At 28.1% G+C, this 22,745-nt stretch overlaps 2 protein-coding genes and 1 non-coding gene across 17 annotated transcripts in view; 2 read left to right on the forward strand and 1 right to left on the reverse strand.

The window, feature by feature from the left end:
- The window catches only part of LOC124430085 (transmembrane protein 114), a 38,153-nt gene that overhangs the window by 12,617 nt on the left and 2,791 nt on the right, over positions 1 to 22,745 (forward strand). The window lies entirely within an intron of this gene.
- Positions 1,177 to 22,745, reverse strand: part of LOC124430083 (voltage-dependent calcium channel gamma-7 subunit) — a 35,562-nt gene continuing 13,993 nt past the window's right edge. For 11 of the 15 annotated variants that reach the window (XM_046976171.1, XM_046976179.1, XM_046976174.1 and 8 more), the window contains 7 exons: positions 17,348 to 17,440; positions 8,681 to 8,824; positions 7,499 to 7,587; positions 6,993 to 7,148; positions 6,441 to 6,659; positions 5,814 to 6,007; positions 1,179 to 2,076 (listed from right to left, as the gene is read on the reverse strand). In XM_046976171.1, the coding sequence (XP_046832127.1) occupies positions 5,825 to 6,007; positions 6,441 to 6,659; positions 6,993 to 7,148; positions 7,499 to 7,587; positions 8,681 to 8,824; positions 17,348 to 17,440 (884 nt within the window). In that variant the 3' untranslated portion in view covers positions 1,179 to 2,076; positions 5,814 to 5,824. Of the gene's footprint in view, positions 2,077 to 2,787; positions 3,951 to 5,813; positions 6,040 to 6,440; positions 6,660 to 6,992; positions 7,149 to 7,498; positions 7,588 to 8,680; positions 8,825 to 17,347; positions 17,441 to 22,745 lie in introns of those variants that run through there. The other 4 variants (XM_046976182.1, XM_046976180.1, XM_046976172.1 and 1 more) reach the window with 4 other exon arrangements.
- On the forward strand, positions 2,917 to 2,988 carry Trnad-guc. The gene has a single exon. It is a non-coding gene; the product is annotated as a tRNA-Asp (tRNA).

Genomic DNA, 22,745 nt, shown 5'->3' on the forward strand with positions numbered 1-22,745 from the left:
TTATCATATAATTATTTAAAATTCAAACGCAATCCAAGACGCAAATCTAAATCACAATCTAAATCCGCACTTTCCCCTTTCGCCTCAATCTCGATTGATTGATTTCTTTCTTTTTTTTTTTTTTTTTTTTTTTTTTTTTAATTTCTTTTTCTTTCTTTTTCTATTTTATATTAGAAAAATCTTCCGACGATAAAAACAAAATTTTATTTATTTCTCAAGAGAGATCAAAATTCTTTCGATTTGATCCGACGAAATTAATTTTATTATCGTAAAGTATCGATTTAAGACGATTTGAAAATAGGCTCTTCAATTGAGTCCAAAATAAAAATGAATCTTATTTAATATATTTTTTGCGTATCATGTCTAGAATATATTTATCAAGCGCCTTCGTTAATAGCAATAAAATATTAGTAATGATTTATGTATATCGAATGATCTGTAACTGTTAAATTTTACAGACCAATCGATTGATTCTAACAATAAAATGTATCTACCTAATCTCAGTTTCAGTCGACTTTAATACCTGAGTATGTAATATCGGAGTTAACTTCGATCTACGAAGCAGTCGGCCATTCTTTTTATTTATTTATTTTTTTTCTTTCTTTCTTTCTTTCTTTTTCATCGTAATACGAGAGCAAGAATGAAAGAAAGTAAAAGGAAAAAAGAAACAAAAAAAAAAAAAGAAAATAAAAAAAAAACAAATAATCTTCGAGTTGTAAATGAAGTTTTGAGAAATAATATTAGAATAAAATACGTATATACCTTACAAAATTTAAGCGATCGTACATCTATATTGCGATCTAATTGCCTTAGATATCTAATAGGCCACCAACATAATTTATATCAATTTTTCTTCTTATCATTATAAATTTTATTAATCATTTGGATACGTTGTATCGAATTAGAAAATCCTTTTACATATATTAATATTATTTTATCGACGAAACAAGCATTAGTCATCAACACAAGTATGTATGTATGTATTATATGCATGTATTATATGTATATATATATATATATATGCATGTATCCATGTGTGTATATATGTATGTATTATATGCATGTATTATATGTATATATATGCATGTATCCATGTATGTATGTATGTATGTATGTATGTATGTATGTATGTATGTATGTATGTATGTATGTATGTATGTATGTATGTATGTATGTATGTATGTATGTATGTATGTATGTATGTATGTATGTATGTATGTATGTATGTATGTATGTATGTATGTATGTATGTATGTATGTATGTATGTATGTATGTATATTTTTCGTATAGGACGGTTCTCTTCGATACGACGAAATTAAACGATCTTTCGAGAATTATATATGCAATCAAATATTTATTCTTATTAATTATTACTATAACTATATCATATATGTATATATATATATATATGTATATCTATATATCTACATATATACACGATAGTATGTGAAAAAGAATGAAAACATTAGAAACGGGCAGTCGTGTAGCTTGAAAAAATTCTTAGAAATATGATAGATAATGGACGTATTAATACAAAATTAATAATTATTAATTAATAATATAGAAAATCTCACGAATAAATAGCATCTTACTCTCTCCCTATATTAGGTCTCTTTTTTTTTATTTTTTTTTTTTTTTTTACTTAATAATCGTTCGACGTTTTTTGCTCGAAAAGTATTTCGAATAAAATCGTATATTTAATATAACGTTAGATCACATTACAATATTTCTAACACTTTTGTTCGGCCGTTCTTTTATATCGACATAGTTCGAGAAAGAAAATTAACGATCAAAATATATTTTTAAAAAGTCTAGAGCCACGACTTTATGCAATTGCCAAAAAGAGATTACGATTTTACTCTAACAGCAATTATTTTCAGCTTTTGTCCAACATGAACTCCTCTTCTTCCTCTTCCGTGTATTTCTCTTCAGCTTTCTCATCCATTTTGTCGTTGTCGTCGTCGTCGTCGTCGTCGTCGTCGTCGTCGTCCTCGTCCCCGTCCTCGTCCTCGTCCTCGTCCTCGTCGTCATCATTCACGTCATCGTAGTCGACGTTTTGCACCAACCTCGCATACCTATGATATATATATATATATATATATATATATATATATATATATATATATATATATATGTATATATATACATACATACATATATGTAGATATAGATATCAGAGAAAGGTGGATAGGGTAGATAGATGGGTAGAAAGAAAGAGAGAGAGAAAGAGAGAGAGAGAGAGGAATCGGATAATTAGAACTTTTGAATGATCAATTTGTGGATAACGAAATTAGAGAGAATTAGTAGAGCAAACGTCTAAGAATTTTCATAGATATATATGTAAATCTAATACATGAGAGACATCGAGAATGTTCGTCGTTCTAATTCAATTATTATTAGAATACTATAAAAATTTGTATCTTCATAAAAAAAAAAAAAGAAAAAAAGGGAAAAGAAAAAAAAAAAGAAGAGGATACGATTTTTCTTATTTTCATGTTATATTGTAACACGGTAATATGTTATTTTGTACGTTTCAAAGATTCACGTTCAACCGGAATCGGACCGCAACATTTCCTGAATTTTAAATGGAGAATTCCAGAGACAACGAACGACATTGAACCAACGGTGGGATAGTAATAAATTATGGGCGAGGGAGGTTTTTGTTCTCGTTTTCTTTTTCCTTTTTTCTCTTTTTTTTTTTCTCTCTTTCTATATTTTTATTTATTCCATTAGGAGATATATTATATCTATAACGTAATACAATTATTTAAAAGAAGAAAATCATTTATTCAAGGAAAAAAAAAAGAAAGAAAAAAAAATCATTTATGTAAAAATACCAAAAAAAAATAATACGGATTAATATATTTTATTTTTTCCGCTTATCTATCGAAAAAAAAGAGGTCTAAGTATCTCCGTCCTCGGTAGTATAGTGGTTAGTATCCCCGCCTGTCACGCGGGAGACCGGGGTTCGATTCCCCGCCGGGGAGAATTTTTTTTTCTTTTTTTTTTTTCTTTTTTATTTTTTTTTCCCTTTTATATTTCATACACAATCATTTTTATTGTTTTTCTCTTTTTCTTCTTTCCGTAAACACAATTACCTTATAATAATTCTAATCCATTCTAATCTGAGAATAAAAAAAAAAAAAACAAAATTTCTAATGCCATTCCTATGTACATACATATCAAAAACTTTAATTATTAACACTTGTAATTACTATAAATCCTACAGTATAAATGTGATTCAAGTATCTCCAAAAAAAAAAAAAAAAAAAAACTATCAGACTTCGAGTCTTCATTCGAATCGTCAGTTTCATTAAATATTGTTTTATTTGATTGTATTTCTTTGTTCAACTCTATACGTTCTTTTTTTCTTCTTTTAAGATTCATTGTAAATATTGTTGCACTTTATCCTTTTTTTTTTTGATATTTAATAAACGTATACTAAAAAGGAAAAAAAAATGAAAAATAAAAAATAGCTGGTCAAAAAAAGCATCTCACCACACCGCATTGTACATTCAGAGAATCAATTTTTTTCGTATCGCTATAAATCAATGAACCAGTAGTTATACCGAGATATAAAACATACCTGACCATCAAATATCTGAAAAAGGTGTGGTATTGTGCGTTTGATAGAACTAATACCTGGTCATAATTCATTTCTTTGTTATTGTAACCGAGTGAAACAATTATAGCCGATGTTTATGGTCAATAATTAGAACGAGTCGAATAACGAATTGTTGCAGGGAGGAAGAAAGAAAAAAAGAAAAAATATGGATCAAATGAAGAACAAAAAAAACGCGACATACCGCAACACGATAATTCCAGATTCTATGCGGCAAAAACACAAGCCAAGGAAAAATGTGGTTGAACTTGGTTGGAAAAGTTTTACCGCATCCCATCATTTCATATTCATCCGATATTGCACCATCGAATTATCATTTGTTTATATCTACGAAAAACATTCTCTCGTAAAAAATAAAAACTTTATCGCGATGTCGGCGACTTTTAAATTAATTTATCGAGAATGAAATTTCTATTCATAAAATTTACAATATTTTTATAAAATGAAATATGAACGACAAAAGATCTGAAGAAAGATAAATAATAATGGGTAATATATAATTGATTAGAAAATAATAGTAATAATAATAATAATAATAATAATAATAATAATAATGATATTGATAAAAATAAAATTAAATTCATAAGAAATTAATTTTAATGATTATTTATGGCTAACCATAATATGTCCTATCGATACATTTCAAATATTTTGAACTATGATCAATTTGTTCCATTATTATCATTATATGATTCTTTTATCGATTATATTTCGACGTTATTTGCGATTTCATCGATGTTGTTTTAACACGATTTTCATCATCTTTGACCTTGAATTAGGCAAACTTATCGACATTCCAATTATCGGATGAAAATCGAAGCAAAAGTATCGTAATTTAATCCATAATATATTAGATTACAACTTTTCAATCGAAGATCAGTATTAAACGATAAGTTTAATAGCAAACTTTGGAGTTATCGATTTGTTTAGAATCAACAATCGATTAAAATCGAGCCAATGTTTTAATAGAAAATATTTGTGTGACGTTAGAAAAGAACACAAAAACGAAGAGTCATTAAAATATATAGATATACTTTTTAATGATCAAAATTTTCAAAGACATTAGATAAACAAGCTTTCATGTTAATAGAGATAATTTTATATGAATTAAAAGAAAATTATCTAACTATCAAAAGGGAATATTAATTTTTTTTTATTAATTAAAAACAATATTAAATACGAGACGCTGTAATGTGTATCGTTCAACAGCAGTCAAACTGATAAAAAAATATGGCTAACGTTTGTAAAAAAAAAAAAAAAAAAAAGAAAAATATATATATATATGTAAATTAACACTCTAATAACAAAGTGAAATAATATTTTTACTTTGATAACTCTTATCTTTATTCAACCTCTTTCTTTTTCTTTTTTCTCTTTACTTTTCTTTCTTTTATTTTTTTTCTTGTTTTTTTTTTCTTAAGCACTACAATACCACGAAGATAATTCCCTCTAATTCTTTATAACGTTTATGTCTCTGAGACTATTTAAGGTTTTTAAAAACACTTTTGAATCTTTATTCGTTTCATGTTTCAAATTAGACGCAAAGTTTCACCAAAGTATACACAATGCGTATATGCATTTACACGCTTATCTACTTTTATTATTATAGACGGAACGTCTTAAAATTTGCACCATAATTTAAAGTCACTTATCAGTAAACGAAATTCCACCGGAGTGAATTTACAATTTCAAAATTTGCGATTATTTTCAAGATAAGGTAAACCTAATTTCTATAGAAAAAAATTGAATAGAAAAAAAGAAAAAAAAAAAAAGAAAGATAAAAAAGAAGAAGAAAAAGCAAAAGAGAGAATTCGCGAACGTGAACGTTAATGCGAAATTAAATAAAAGAGAATAAAAATAAATAAATAAATAAATAAAAAGAAAAAAAAGAAAAAAAGAAAAAAGAATAGAGCCGCGAAATATATTTTTTCTCCCTAAAAATTGCAAATTATATTTTTTCACCATAGATTTTCAATGAGACATATAGCATATCTTCCCCGTAACACACAAAATAATATTGTACATCGAAAAATATCACTTAATTCATATCAAGAACGATATATAATTCAATTCATTTTTATTCATAAAGAAAAATCGCTAAGGCACTCTTCCGCATGTCGAAGAAGTTTATCGATAATAATTGTCTATAGTTGTTTGATATAAATGATGAAAATGAAGAAAATGGAATACCTGACGCTATATCAGACGGGAGTAGTTCTTCTTAAAGCTGCGAAGGCCCACTCGGTACCTCTAACGGGTGTAGGTGGTGGTGCTGGATCCTCGAGGTCAAAGGTCACGAACTCATGGCGGACGCTTGGACTGTAATCGGTGTCGGGCTCCGGTACATCCTCCTCCTGCTGCAGTATGTCCGCCGTCGTGCTCACCTGGAAGGTCGTTTTCGAGAACGAGTAGAAATCTAAAATGGAGTATCAAATGCCGGATTATCACCGGTTGCTAAGGTTACCGACACGATCTTCACCTCCTTCGTGGAAGAACTAGACTCGAGATAAAGGAAGAGAGAGAAAGAAGTATAAAAAGAGAAAGAGAGAGAGAGAGAGAGAGAGAGAGAGAGAGAGAGAGAGGGAGGGAGACAGAAAGAGAAAGAGAAAGAGTGAAAGAGAGAGGAAGAGAGAGGGAGAAAGAGAGAAAGAAAGGGACAGCTTGCTAGAGATCGAAACTTCATTGAAGAATGAACAGCCAAATATTAGCAGATCCGGATTACTTATACGCGTAGAGTAGTATCTCGTCCTTCGGTTCGTTGTTTTATTATTTTCGATTGAAACGAAATTTTATTCGAATTCGATTTTATCCCCTTACCGTTTGAGCAGTGAGATCTCTTGGAAATTGTCTGCTGTTGTAACCGTAATGATCCAAGTTCGGCGGTGGTGGTAAGAACTCATCGAAATCGACGTAATCGACGGAATCCCTTCCAAAGAAGTATCTCTTTTGGTGTCTCTCGCAGATAAAATTACCATGGCCCAATGCGGCATGATTGCCGTGATGTACGTGATGATTATCCAAGTGATAAACGCCATGCTACGCCCGAACGAAATTCAATGAGAATTAAAATATTTTTTCTTCTTTCTTTTTTCTTTTTTTTTTTTTTTTTTTTCATTTTTTTCCTTCCTTTTTTCTTTTCTGTATTTTTTTGTTTTTGCCTTCTTCTTCTTCTTCTTCTTCTTCTTTCTCTTCTTTTCTTTTTTTTGTTTTTTTCTTTTCTTTTTTCCTTCTTTCCCTTCTTTTCTTAAGATCATCGATTTAATCATATTCATGAGATCAGAAAGAAAAGAAAAAAAAAAAAAAAAAGAAAAAAGAAAAGAAAAAGATAAGAAAAGAAAAAGAAAAAAATACATAGCCGATACTACCAACCCCATAATTTTTCCGTCTCAAGTCCTTTCGTACCAATTCTCGTTGGTGCCAGGATATATATAGAAAAATGGCGTATGTACCAGCCACCTCGGTAGTGATGAAGCCGCTCACATATAGAAGAAAGGAGAAGCCGTATCTATACGTAAAAGGAGGTCCCTGCAATAACAAAAGTACCAAGTGATACATATGTATGTATGTATGTATATATGTATGTATGGTACGATATGTATATATATATATATATATATATATATATATATATATATATATATATAGTCGCATAGAGAGAACTTATGTAATTTATATCTTTTCACCTAACCCCAATTTAATTCGACTTAAGTGTCGTCCTTAGAAATGTCACTTTTTCATATGAAAGAAGAAAAGGACGTTTACTTAGAAAAGAAAAAAAAAATATATAAAATAATAGTAATAATAAAATAAATTAAAATAAATAGAAACGATTAAAAAAAAAAAAAAAAGAAAAAACAGGTACAAATTTGATTTACCTGAAACGATGATCGTGGCCTGAGTTTGCTGCCAACTTCGGCTTTAAAAATTGATATGTACATGACCATTCCAACCAGCATTAGTAACCCTGTAGGAATAATCAAAATTTTAAACGCGCGAGCCATACTTTCGATAAAATATTTAAATCGTCGCTTATCGGTATTTAGTTTTTACGATGTGAAATTATTTCAAAATTTAATCCTATTTAAGCTTAATCCTGTCCAATCAGAATTAACGAATGAACAGTACGTAATCCTTTCATATGACTGCTGCTATATTTATACGATTAATGAAAAGATTTATAATTTTATACGAGGGTGAAATTTGTTGTTTTCTTTTTTTGTTTTTTTTTTTTTTTTTTTTTTTTCAAAACGAAATACCCAGAATATTCGGAAAACATTTTGTAAAGCATTTGTTAAAGGAAACTTTGAAACAAAAATTGTTTGGTTCCGGGCGATGGGAATAGGATAGAGCAAGAGGAGAAGCCGAGCAAGCATAACAGCATTACTTTTTTTTTTTTCTGATTCGATGGACGTTTTCTAGGTCATTTCAAGATCAACTTTGTATATTTCTTTTTCTCTCTTTCTTTTTTTTTTTTTTTTTTTTTTTTATGAAAGACAATCTTTTCAACAGTATCTCTTATTTTAAGAAACAAAAAGATCAAATAACTTTCGTTTCGAATTTTTTTCCCTTTTCCAATTTTCATTCTTCCTTTTATTCTTCTATTTCCATTCTGAAAAACAATATTATTCTCGAGATATTTTTAGATGTCACAATTAGAGTAAGAAGAAAAAAAAAAAAAAGAAAAAAGAAAAAAAAGGAAAAAAGAAAAAAAAAGAAAAGAGAGAGAAAACTCAATCTGTATAACGCATAATATAAGATTATTATTATTAAATTCTTCATTACATAAACCGTCAGACATTATTTAGAAAATCTCTTTTCTATCAGTCAAGCTTACGTTAATGGATTTATGAATGAATTTAACGAAAAATATCATCATCATCTCCTTTAATCCTTTCATTTATTTATTTTCTTTTTTTCTTCTTTTTGTTTCCTTTTTTTTTTCATTTTTTTTTCATTTTTTTTTTTTTTTTCTTTCTTTATTCGACCTCATCCTCGTTCAATTATCACCTCCGAGAGAACAATTGAGAATTTTTATTTACCATTATCTTATTACTTACCTGAAACTATAAATACTACGCCAGCTACGAAAACGCAAAGTCTGTGCCTCGGATGCGTAATGTGTGCGGCGAAATAACAAACTTCCGCGATTACGAGCAACGACGTCGCCGCAAAGAAAAACATGGCTGACTTTGTAACTGCATCTAAAATGGCAAAAAGGAGAAAAGGAAATAAAAAAGAAGGACGTTAAGTCAAAGTGAAAACGACAAAACAATCATCATTAAAATTTATGAATTTTCATGGCGAATAAATGGAGAGAGAGAGAGAGAGAGAGAGAGAGAGGGAGAGAGGGAGATCTGATTTTTTTATAATATTTTCCTCCTCCTCCTCCTCCTCCTCTTCCTCTTCAAAAAAAAAAAAAAAAAAAAAGAAGAATTTCATTCAAACATACAAAATAAGATACTCGAGGAAAAATTATTAAGTATTAAGATGAATTAAATTTAAAAAATAATGGAACAATTGAACGTTTTGTTATTAAAATTTTACGTTTATAAAATTAATTTGAATATACATCTTTTTCATTCGATTTTTTCTTTTTTTTCTTTTTTTCTTTTACCTCCTTTATTACATATCTCTTCGATAGACGTAATATCTCATATCTCCTATTTTTTCTTTTTTTTTTTTTTTTTTTTTTCTTTGTTTCTCGGTAGGATATAAAGAATTTCTCATAACTCATATGAATATAGTTAATACTACGGGAAAAACGATTCGTACGACTTAACTTTTTATAGAAACAAAATTTTTTTATTTTATTCGTTACGGAATTTTTATTCAACTTATCGAGAATTTATTTATTTGCATTGTATTTTATATCGTTTAATGTAAGATATCATTTTAAACTACGACATAATTGAATATTTTCGATTCTATAAACGAATGTTTTCAAATAAAACTTTCTAACTTTTAAAGGGCCAGCTAGAACGAAAATCGATTTGCAGGTATTTCATAAAAGGACAATTATATCGGGATACGGAAAAAAGAAAAAAAGAAAAAAAAAAAAAGAAAAAACAATGTTTTTATTAAATTGATATTTATCACACGTCATTAAATTTATTTCATTGGAATTTATTTCGTTGTCATTCAAAAAGAAAAAAAAAGAAGAACAAAAGAACATATCGAAATCGTGAAATCTATAAAGCGTAATAAAACGAGCAAAAAATTTGTCACGTAATTTTCCCGAATTGCTGCAAAACGACTTTTAATTTTCCCAATATGTTTCATATGACCAACGAAAAGTTTATTACTTTGCCGAAATCGTAGAAATTATTTTTAAAAAAGGAGAGAGAGAGAGAGAGAGAGAGAGAGAGAGAAAAGCCATTTGTTGAGAAATTTGAATCAAAAATGAAGATTACATCATGAAAGTGGCGAATGCTCGCTTTCGACTAAGTAAAAAATTTAAATAGTATAGCAAATTTAATTCACAATAAAAAGAAATAAAAAAAAAAGAACAAAAAAATTTCTTTTCGAGAGAATAAATTTTGCAGATGAATCAAGAGAAAAATGATTCCACGCGAGAACTTTTCTTTTCTTTTTTTTTTTTTTTTTTTTTTTTTCTTTTTAATACGTATATCGATATCTAATTTTTGAATATATAAAATTATATAAAATTTATTAGTACGTATGCGTTTATTTAATATACTTCGAATTTTGCATATATATATATATATATAAAAGAGTTACGTATAATTAAAAAATTAATCGATTTATCAATGATATCTCACTATTCGATAATATTATCCATTAGAAAATATTTCCCGAAAATTTCATAAGAAAATTTAGAATATTATCATGTGTTATGTTCGTCAATGTATTATAATATTAAAGTATACTTTATAATTTCGATGTAATGCATTTTGATTATCTGCGTAAATTTTTTAATACAAATTCCATTTCCATCAGAAATTACAGTCATGTAATATTTTTCATTCTGTTGATTAAATAAAGCATTTCCTGCGATCGTATCTAAAAAAAAAAAAAAAAAAAAAAACCAATATCGTTGTAAAAGGTATCATATCGTTGATGAAACTTAACACTTTATTATTTATAACAAACGAACACACACACACACACACACACACACACACACATACACATACACACATATACATATATATATATAAATTTCGATCGAGTTATTTGAAAGATTTAAATTAAAAAAAATAAGAAAACAGCTCATTAGTAGATAAAAAATTTCATCTGTATATATATATATATATATATATATATATATATATATATATATATATATATATTTATATAATATCTAACGAACGAGTAAATTTTCAAACTATTCTTTTATAATTAAAAGTTTGTTGGAAAATGTTAAAGAATCATTGAACTTTAATATCATGTTATATAAAATATACGAAAGATATTCAGAGATCAGTTTAATAACTTTCATGAGAAAATTGTATCAATATCTTTCAAATAAATTCATCGAAAGCAACCTCTTCCATTCGAATAATGTATTATAAGCTTAATAAATCAAAGAATATTGATAAAGTTGTACATTTCTCAAGTTCTATATAACCTTTGTAAGAAATGAATGAATTGGCAGGGCGAGAAAATTAAAATCTTATTATGAATAATAAATTAATCTAATGGTATGCTAAAGGGATAAAATTTCATTATGAAGAATCGCAAAAATTTACATGGTATCAAAATTCCGATACGGTATGCATTCAAAAACTGACTTTAAAGGAAATTCCTTTATAAATATTAAATAATTCAAATTATTTGGGAAAAGAAAGAAAAAAAAAAGGGGGGGGAAGAAAAAAAGAAAGAACGAAGAGAAGGACAAAAAAGGATCAAGCATTAAAGATACAAATAATTTATGATGTAATTTTAAAATATTAGTTTATAGGAATTTTGAAAGTAATCGTATTTGAAATTAAAAATAAAAAAAAAAAAAAAAAAATTGTATATACATATATGTATGTATATATTCATAAGATTTATGTGATATTATGATAATTTCATATGAGAATTCAAATTTAAGAAGAAACGAAAAGATACAAAAGTAAAAATCATTGAAAAATAATTAGATAATCTGAAGTAATTATCATTAAAGCAATAATGATGTTATTTTATTATAATACATCATATGTTATTCTTAATCGTATCGATTCAAATACTTATTGTTAATAATTGTACCTCATTAATTTGATTGATTTGTCTTTAACAATTCATTCGATCAATTTTTCTCTTTGCATCTTGATAGAAACTTTACGGTCTAATTTCGATATAAATTAGCTAAAACGAGAGAAAGAGAGAGAGAGAGAGAGAGAGAGAGAGAGAGAGAGAGAAAGAGAAAGAGAGAGAGAGATAGAGAGAATCTCTGCTATATTTTAGTAGAATTTATATCTATAGGTAAATTATGTAAATCGATTCCTAAACAATTCATTTGAATGCCGTTTTTCTGATCATTTACTCCAAATATATATCTAAAAGCCCATCCTTATACTTAAATCCTCTATAAGCTTCGATTGAAAGATTATATTGCACATCGGATATATTTATTCTATTCTTCTTTGGCAAAAAAAATTCTTTCCATATAAATCCTTTACGAAAATTACGTATTGAAAAACATGACAAATTAAAATCACAAATTAAAACAATTTATTAAATAGATAAAAAATAAAATATGAACTATACTTTAATGATCTATGCATTATTAAGAATGCATTATTAAGAATGAAAACGGAAAAAGAAAATAAAATAAAATAAAATAAAATAAAATAAAATAACAACATGAAATCTTCGGTAGTATCTATGGAAGAAAAAAAAAATTAGCAAAGAAAAAAAAAAATAAGAAAAAAATAATAGAGAAAATAAACAATCTTAGAAAAAAGAAACGAGACAATCCGCGAAGAAAATTATTTCTTTCTGATCACATGTACACATGTTCAACGATCACTTGAAAAAACGAATGATCTATTAAATACAAATTGTAGGATCTTCGTGATCCTTCAAACTTTCTCTAAATGATCATTATAAGTCATTCGTAATAATTGTCATTTTAAATAATTAAAATACGAACATTACCTAAACATAAGAAAAAAAAAAATATATATATATATATATATATAAAAGATCCATTGTTTCACAGATTAAGAAAAATTTTGATATAATAGTCGGATTAAAATAATCCGAATAGGATTCATTGTATGCAGTGAATTAAACATACATCCGATATTTGGATATACAAATATATATACATATATATTTATATATATATATTTATTTATAAACCTTTTTATAAACATTCCCCTCTGTTAATCATCTAATCATATTACAATTAGTCGAGAGTTTAAAACGTGGATTATAAAAGTTGAATCTAAAGCGAGATTTTAAATGATGAGTTGAAATCTTTAAAAGAGTCGAGTTTTAAACGCAATAACGAAAAGACGAGACATTGGTTATATCTCAATCGTCAAGATTATCATCATGAGCATAACGTTAAACGAAAATATCGTGTTATACATATGAAATCTAAATCGAGATTGAGCCTCTCTCTCTCGCTCTCTCTCTCTCTCTTTCTCTCTCTTTCTCTTTCTCTTTCTCTCTCTCTCTCTCTCTCTCTCTGCCAAATAATTCGACAAGACAGCGGAGTCTAAACACGTTATGAAAATGTGACTTTGGTCATTTCTTTATTGTCGAAATAAAAGATATGTATTATTAAAATATTTTATATTACGGATAGGAAATAATCTTAAATTAATCCAATGACAATTTAAACGCAAATTAATATTAAACGTAAAACAAATTGTTATTTTAAATAAATTAATAAAAACAAAAAAAAAAAAAGGAAAACGTAATAGATCCTCCATTGATTTCCAACGTCAAACGAATTTTCTAAGCTATCTGTATCCTAATCCTAACTACCAATATGGATCCCATACGAATCCACTCCTCTTCCCCTCCCTGTACCTCTCTCGGGTTCCTATAAAGCAGTGCAATTGACGAGACCCAATCGAAATTTCCTGCAGTACCTTATATCGATGATCGGCTCAATAGTGTCCGACGATCGAAATGTTATCGCTTTATCACATAGCACGGCCGACGTCTTCGCAACCTCCACCATCAATCAATCCGTAACCTTACAACTTAAGGGGAGGTTCCGGTCTTCTAAGATCGTCGAAAGAAAGTTTGTTCACTTAGATTGTTCTTTCTTTCTTTTCCTTTCTTCTTTTTTTTTCTTTTTTTTTGATAATGAAATATTACTACAAGACGACAATCTATGTTTTTCAATATTTCATAATATATATATATATATAAAGGTTACTTTCAAAATGGTATGATTTCTTTTTTCTTGTTTTTTCTGTTTTTTTCTTTTTCTCTCACTCTCTCTCTTTTTTTTTTTTTTTTTTTTTTTTTTTTTTTTTTTTTTTTTTTTTTTTAATATCAAGACAGTCCGCGTAATTTTTTTTGAAAAAAATTCCTTTTCAAACAATGCGACATACAGTTACACGCGACTTTAATACTGATAGGAAAAACGTATTTTTACGTCGAACGTATTTTTAAACTGTATGACATTTTTCGAGAAGGTGAACGTACGAAGTTCAAAGTAAAAAAAGGGAAGAAGAAAGGGGAAAAGGAAAAAAGAAAAGAAGAAGAAAAAACAAAAGATCTTTTCATCATATTTATCATCTAGACTTTTAAAAGATTAAACGTCATTTTCTTTTTTGTTTTTTTTTTCTCTTTTCTTTTTTTGTTCCTCTCTGTCTTCCTTTTACAAATTTTTCCCCACAATTCTACTTTTCCTTAGAATTTAGTAAGTTTGAAAAAAGAAATAGAAAAAAAAAATTAAAAAAAAAAAAAAAAGAAAGAAAGAAAAGAAAAGAAACTCATGATAACAACAGATTCAGTACACGTAATGGAAAAAGAAAAAGTATATCGCTTTAATTCGACGAAAGATCGATATTAATATATCGATCGATTAATTCTCTCGACATATTTGTCCCGACCAATTTGCAAAAAAGGTAATATTTGTAAAGAAAAACGTCATTTCATAGTTTACAACTGTCGACAGTGTGAAGATTTATACGTTCTTGAATGTAGAAAAAAAATAAAAAAAGAAAAAGAATAAAAATAAAAAAAAAAAAAAAATAAAAAAGAAAAAAAGGCGGACACGCGACAGCTGGCGCTGAAAAGTCACTTATGACTTTGGTAATTTTTAGAATTTAAAAATTTCTTTGTAAACCCCGCTTGGTTATACCTCGCGCGTCTCTTTTGACATTATTTGTCATGACACATCCATCCAAACGCGTATATCTTTGTTTTCGTGTCATTGACTTCCTCTTTCATCTCACTTCTCTTTGCAATCTCTTTCTCTCTCTCTCTCTCTCTCTCTCTCTCTCTCTCTCTCTCTCTCTCTATCTATCTATCTATCTATCTATCTATCTATCTATCTCCTCTTATATTTACCATCTCGCGCGTTTATTGTCTACTTTGTCGAACATCGTTTACATCGATTGGATTAAATCTCACCCCAATTTACAACACCCCAACACCCTTTCCCTCATCTCATGCGTTACTGTATCGATCGTAAATTATTTTTAGTTTTGAACGGTCTTAAGTAAATAAACGATACGTTTGTGTGAATAATTCGGTGAAAAGAAAAGGAAAAAGAAAAGAAAGAAAAAGGAAAAAAAGAAAAAAGGAAATTGATATGAAACATTGAACTGGGAAGTTTCAAAGTGAAAAGAGGGGGGAAAAAAGAAAAAGAAGAAAAGAAAGGAAAAAAGAAAAAGAAGAAAAGAAAGGAAAAAAGAAAAAGACTTTGTCAAAAGTTTTAGATCGTAACGCATAACACCATAAGTTCACCAAACTTACATAACGCTATTCTTAAAAACAATGATCCTACCAACAATATTATTGCGATTTTAAATGATCGCAATCGTCCTCTCTCATTTATTCTATCATTGTAACGGAGAAGATAATTCATTTACTAAAGAATTTTCCGAACGATTAATTTCACGATCTTCTTCCATTTCTTTTTTATCGCGATTGTAATGAAAGTAGAAAATCCAAGTTTGAAGTTCAAAAAAAAAAAAAAAAAGAAGGAAAAAAAGAGAAAAGAAAAAAGAAAAAGAAAATAATAAACAGGGTAACAAATTGTAACGATTAATTTAATACTTTTGACAGATTCAATTTAAACTTTTAATTGTAAAAGAATCTCTAAATAATTATTCCAGCTTCTGATTTAACATGACTCTCTGCTATTCTTATATCACGGGTATATTATAAAATTCGTCCTGACAAGTTCCGCGCGATAGAGAAATGAATGCAACTTCTTATGAAACAAGAAAAGAATTAATAAATGAATGAATGAATGAATGAAGATTATCGGCATATCCCTTAATTTGCTTCTAAAGATGATAATCATTGAAAATCAGTCCAATTCTTGATATCTATCTAGAAAAATGAATAACATTAAGTTTCTGAATTTTCGAAAAGAGAGAAAAAGAAAAGAAAAAAAAAAAACAAAAAAAACCACATTTTCCACTTTATACTTTTTATTAATTGAAAATTCCAAATTTTTTTCCCCTTTTTAAATTATAAACAACAACGTTCGTTGTCCCGTAACTTTTTGCCTTTTAATTTTGTCAAACTGAGCTCGTTAATATTTTAATATTTGAAATTCTTCGTGAAAAGAGAAAGAGGAACCTGAAAAAAAAGAAAAAGAAAAAAGAAAAAAAAGAAAAAAAGAAAAAGAAAAGGGGGGAGGGGCAAAAAAAAGAATGAATAGAAAGTTTCCGAAAATACTGATCTATTTTGCGGCGCCAAAAACGTATACTAATCTCGTTAATTTCGAAATAATAAAATGATCTCGTGCAGAAATCGTATATTTTGTCAAGATTATGCTACTACATACGAAATGATGATATTAACCAGAAGGAACCACGAAAACTTGGAAACTACGTAAAGTATATATGTAAGAATAGGTTAATTTATTATTACATATATAAGAACGTTGGTTTCTCCTATTCCTATTACTCTCAAGGTTCTTTCTCTCTCTCTCTCTCTCTTTCTCTATCTCCTACTTGTCTCTTCCAAAATTCGCAGATCGTAGTTCTGAAACTTTGCCTCCTGAATCTCCCGGTCTCTTTATTGCAAACTTCTTCGTTATTTCCTGAAAAAACTTTGCACCGGGAAGAATAGTTTCTTCCTTTCATTGTTTTTTTCTTTTTGCTTGTTTTTTTTTTTTTGTTTATTTTCTTTTTCTTTTTCTTTTTCTTTTTTTTTTTTTTGTTTTCTCACTCTTCCTCCAAAACGTTCCTTTAATCTTCGATTTTTTTTCTTTTGCCAAAACTCATCGATATATAAATATAAACGAGAAGGTATCACGTGAAAGATCAAATAAATCAACTCGTTAATCATTCTATCTCGTATTTACGAGAAATATCTATCTACCAATAAGACTCGCGTATAGTTTCCTGCCATAGTAAAGTTCAATTTCTAATGCTGTTCACGTGACACTTTGATAGTTTTAGAAACAAATTCTCTCTCTCTCTCTCTCTCGTTCTCTCTCTCTCTCTCTCTCTCTCTCTCGCTCTGGTATTATTACTGTTCTGCTGATACTGCTGCTCTGCTGAATACTATTTCATTTATAAATGCGTTCGTTTCACGAACTTTCGTTACAAGAATGACAGGTGTTAACTCACATGGAATCGCCATCGTTGAGTCACTGGGATCGGGACTGTATTCCTCGTTTGGAAAATAGTCGATACTTGAACACTCGTATTCCATGCGCGAACCTGAAACATATCGAATCGAAATATTTTCATTGTTCTTCTTTTTCTCCCATATATTTTTCCTTTTCTTTTTCCTTCTCTCTCTCTCTCTCTCTCTCTCTCTCTCTCTCTCTCTCTCTCTCTCTCTCTTTCTTTTTTTTTTTTATTCATTTCCAATATCTGTTATCTAGATCTAAAGGGAAAAAAAAAAAAGAATATTTATTCGAGGAAATATTACATGGGAATAAAATTTTCATAGAAATAATATGCAATTTTTAAATCTATAACTTTCTTAAGTATAATAATCTAATTTCTTTTTCTTTTCTTTTCTTTTCTTTTCTTTTTGTTTTCGTTTCTCTTCCCTCTTTTCTTTTGCTTTTTCTTCGAAATCAAATGTAGAATGAATTGTTTGATGAATTGTATCTTGTGGGATGCGATCGACGATTAAAATTCAAAAAGGATAAAAAAGAAAGGAAAGAAAAAAGAAAAAAAGAAAAGAAAAGATATTTCGTTTATAAATAAAAAGATGCTCGTAAGTGTTCGAATTTTTTTTTTTATCTTATATCTATTTACAGAGATACAGGGGATCATTGTAAAGTCATTATTATTAACGATATACTTCATCCTTCACTGGTATTATAAACAATATATAATTTCTGTTATTTAATAATGGATATCGCATCTCTCATTTTAATGGGTTTTCTCCAATGTTTCCATAATACCATGGAGTTTCATTTTGCTTCGTAACTTTTTAATAACATTCAAGAGACTATGAGGCGACACGTTAAACTTTTTTAACAAGTTAACAATGATCTTATTAAATATTTACCGTAAAAGTAAACGGACAACTAGTTAAACACGAGTATGAACGTCTAACTTTAAAATAAGGTTGTATGTATAAACTTTTCTAATATGTTATAAATTTCAAAATCTGACACTGCAATATTTTCTACGTATTACGAAACCAATCTTATATATGTAAATACATACATACATACATACATACATATTTACGTACATGCATATATATATATATATATATATATATATATATATATTTTTGCAAGTATGTACAAATAATGACCAAACGAAAGTATTGTAAACTTTTTTCATCGACATCATTTTATCTAGTTATTAAATAAACTTTTTCCTCAGATATATTAAAAAGATATGATAATAATAATAATAATAATAATAATAATAATAATAATAATAATAATAGCGAAAAAAAAAGATAAAAATATTAATTTTTTTTTAACGAAAACAAGTAAATTACGATTTTTAATTAAAAAGGAAAAAATAAATTGTGAAAGAAAGTACGATAACTTATACGAATTCTTTTACGTTTCAATATTTATTTGAAATATCCACATCGTTTAATAAAAAATAAATTCATGTCGATAGTCATAAAGATAATAGAAACAAAATAACTTTTCATCGTTGAATTTTATTTTCAAACAAAAAAAAAAAAAAAGAAAGAAAGAAAGAAAAGGAAAAAGAGTTTCATCAAATTTTTGTTATATTTTGAATATCTGAATTCTGAATAAAAAGAAAAAAAAAAAAAGAAAAAAGATATTCAAAAAGTGATTGATACGACATGGTATTCATCAAAAAAAAAAAAAAAAAAAAAGAGAGAAAAAAATATCTGATGATTCACGCATGACTTTAACAAGCCACGTATATATATATATATATATATATATATATATATATATATATATATTTTTCTTCTATTGTTATTAAAATTAGAAGAAAAAAAAAAAACAAGGAGAAAAGAGATCATTGGTACATATATTCACGATTACCCATTACATGCATTATTGCAAAAACCATCGATAAAACCGAAAATAACAGAGATAATTGAGATGTTAATAATTATTGATTCACCCTATACATATATATAATTTCTCATACATTCATAATGTTTTACGAAACGAAACTAGAGCAGAACCATAAAAAAAAAAAAAATTAAAAAAAAAAAGCAGCAAAAAAAGGAAGAACAAAAAATATCGAACCTGTCCTTTGTAATTTGTTCTCTTCCCCTCTCTCTCTCTCTCTCTCTCTCTCTCTCTCCCTCCCTCCCTTTCTCCCTCTCCCTCTTTCTCTCTATCTCTATCTCTCACAAAAACTAATATCTTAACCCTCCCGTCATCGTACTATTTTCTTCCTCTCAATAATTCCTTCCTCTTTCGTAGCTTCCTTATTGTTCTCACGATTTTAACGAAAAATTATTATATTAAGTTCTTGCAAAGAAGTTACCCCCGATTTACTTTCTCCTTTTTCTTTTTCTTTTTTTTTTTTTTTCTTTTTTCACTTTTATTCGTGGCGTAGCTGTTACCCGACTGACCGTTGTCGTTGTCGTCGTCGTCGTCGTAGTCGTCGTCGTCGTCGTTGTCGTCGTCGTGCAGGCGTTAATAAAAGCGCCAAGAAATCCAGTTACCGTGAGGAAAAACCAATTTCTACCAGTTTTCCACGAGAACCCTTCTCGACGCCTTCTTACGGGCGATTTAATTCGTCCTTTTTTTTTTCTTTCTTCCTTTTTCCTTATTTTTTTTTTTTGCTTCTACTTTCCTTTTTTTCTTCTTCCTCTCTCTCTCTCTCTCTCTCTCTCTTTCTCTCTCTCTCTCTCTCTCTCTCTCTCTCTCTCTCTCTCTCTCCCTCTCTCTCTCCTTCTTTCCAACGAAATTACCCTTCGGCGCGGATAAATGCACGGAGCGTGAATTTTTTCGCTTATCTCTCTGATCGTCTTTTCGTTATAATAAGGAATAAGATTCGAGCCGTAAGTAATTAGATGTTACAAAAAGTAATTTTACGTATACCTAAACCCCGGACATAATAATAATAATACCGGTTCGCATAATACAATGCAAAAATTACGTCAACTTAAATATCGTTAATAAAATTAATATTTTTACGTTGTAATAATAATAGATATATAATATTCTATTATAAAGTAATTAATGTTTAATAACATTTATATACTGCTAACGCTGATACCATCGAGAATTGTAAATCTTTACATTTTTTATTAATGCATATATATATATATATATATATATATATATATGTTTTTAAATATTACATATTTGTTTAAAATTTACAACTAAAGTTTGTTATGCATTAGAAACGTACTAGTATAATATTGCATAAAACTTGATAATACGAGTTGGTTTCATTATAAATATTGAAATGCATATGAATCAAAGCAAAGATCAAAGTTTATTATTATTAAAAATGTAAAATAAATATTTAATATTGATACTAATATATTTGTCATTTTAATCTTCATCTATATAAATGAAGTTGTATATACAGATTGACTATATATATTTTTCTTGTTAAGAACAATAAATAAATAAAAGTTTCATCAGTTCATATGATTAATATTCTAACAGTATGAAATAAAATATCGGACAATCGAAATCAAAAAACTGAAAGTTTAATCTAAATTATTAAACAAGTATAAGCTTAAAATTAATAATTATATATATACATACATATATATATATATATATATATATATATATATATATATATATATAATCGATTATTTAGATTTATTTATATTTATAAACGCGCTATACAAAAATACGATTTCTACGTCTGAATTACTAATTTAAAATATACAAAGCGATTAATTCCTGAATGTTGAATGGAACAAAGCGAGAGAGAAAGTTAACAAAAAAAAAGAAAAAAAGAAAGAACAGGAAAAAAAGTACAAGAAATTAAAAAAAAAAAAAAAAAAAAGGAAAAAAAATAAGAGAGAAAAAAAGAATTTTTCCTCGATCGAACATCTTCCTATACGTCCTGCTTAAATCTCCTAGTTTCCTTGCCTACTCCATTGCTGATTTCAAATCCCAGAGCAAGAGGTTCAAGATCGTTCGACCGCAATAAGAAGCTATCCCGCTGTCGAGCGCCTGTGCTCATCGGTAAATGGTTTCCTTTCATTTCTATTCCTCCGCTTTTTTTTTCTTTTTCTTTTTCTTCTTTTTTTTTCTTTTTTATCCTCCACCTCCTCCTCCTCCTCCTCCTCCTTCTCATCCTCTTCTCACCGTTCATCCAACGGCATAGCCAAGAGGCATCGTTCCGACGCTCGTTCGTAGACTCGTAGAAATGAATCGAGACCGACTGATGGGGTTAGCAGAAGGAGAGTGGTTTCCGGTGCCCCGGGTAACGAGTCATTTCCGACCTAGTGTGTTCCTCCCTTCTTCTTCTTCTTCTTCTTCTCCCTCTCTCTTTCTCTCTCTCTCTCCTCATTTCAACAAAATCCTTCGAGTTACCGAGTACCATTCCTAACAACCATTTCTATCTGAGAAACATAGGCCGGAATCCGGCTAAAGCTTTACGAACGTTACGTATTAAGGACCAAATGTCCTTTACTATTCTCTCTCTCTCTCTCTCTCTCTCTCTCTCTCTCTCTCTCTCTCTTTATCATAGATCTGTCTTGCTCTTCCGATACGACTTTTCGAAATATCGTACTTATCACAAAAATTTTTCACAAATATAAAAAAAAAGTAAATAGCAATTACGTCAGAATCATAAATAAAATATTACTATTCGAATATTATGAACGAACATTATGGACAAGTTATCGGAATTATATGGATAATCATAGATATATTTTGATTAAAACGAATAGAAATATTTTCAATCATTTTTAAATATTATATAGAAATTTTCAATATATCTTTTTCCTATTTCATAGATATTATCCACGTATCGCTATGATTTACAAGATACTCGTGAAAATATTTTTCTTCTATTTGAGGTCGATTTCATTCGAAGTTCAAATTATAACAACTCTGAACATAACTCGGGCGCAATACAAATATCAATTGATATCAAACTCGAACTTAACGTAGATTAATTGAAATTATATCGAAATTCGAATTAATCGGAATCTTAGGTTTCGCTTAGATTTGATTTATACCTTGGATAATATAAAAAGAAAAAAAGAAACATAACAGTTATATAAAATTTTATGATGAATTATTATTCGTACTAATTGGGATGATTTCGATGATAATGCTAAAAAGATATAATTATGCTGCAATCGTATACTGCGATATACACGGCAATACAATGTTCCGTTCCGCAAGTTACGAAACTCGGGAATATTGACGAAACCTGGTTTCCCGCCAAGCACATTTTATATTTTTAATATATCCTCTACTATTAGAATCAAAAAAATTCGTTATGTGATTTAAAATCAAGTTTCCATATCCTTGATCATTATTTAAATCATTATTTGCAATGTATTTCCAACAATAGGATATAATATTAATGTTCGATTTGATTTTAATTAATTTATTTTAATTTTCAGTTTGAT

Source organism: Vespa crabro, chromosome 17 (genome assembly GCF_910589235.1).
Source record: "Vespa crabro chromosome 17, iyVesCrab1.2, whole genome shotgun sequence".
In the NCBI taxonomy this organism is placed as follows: Eukaryota; Metazoa; Arthropoda; class Insecta; order Hymenoptera; family Vespidae; genus Vespa; species Vespa crabro.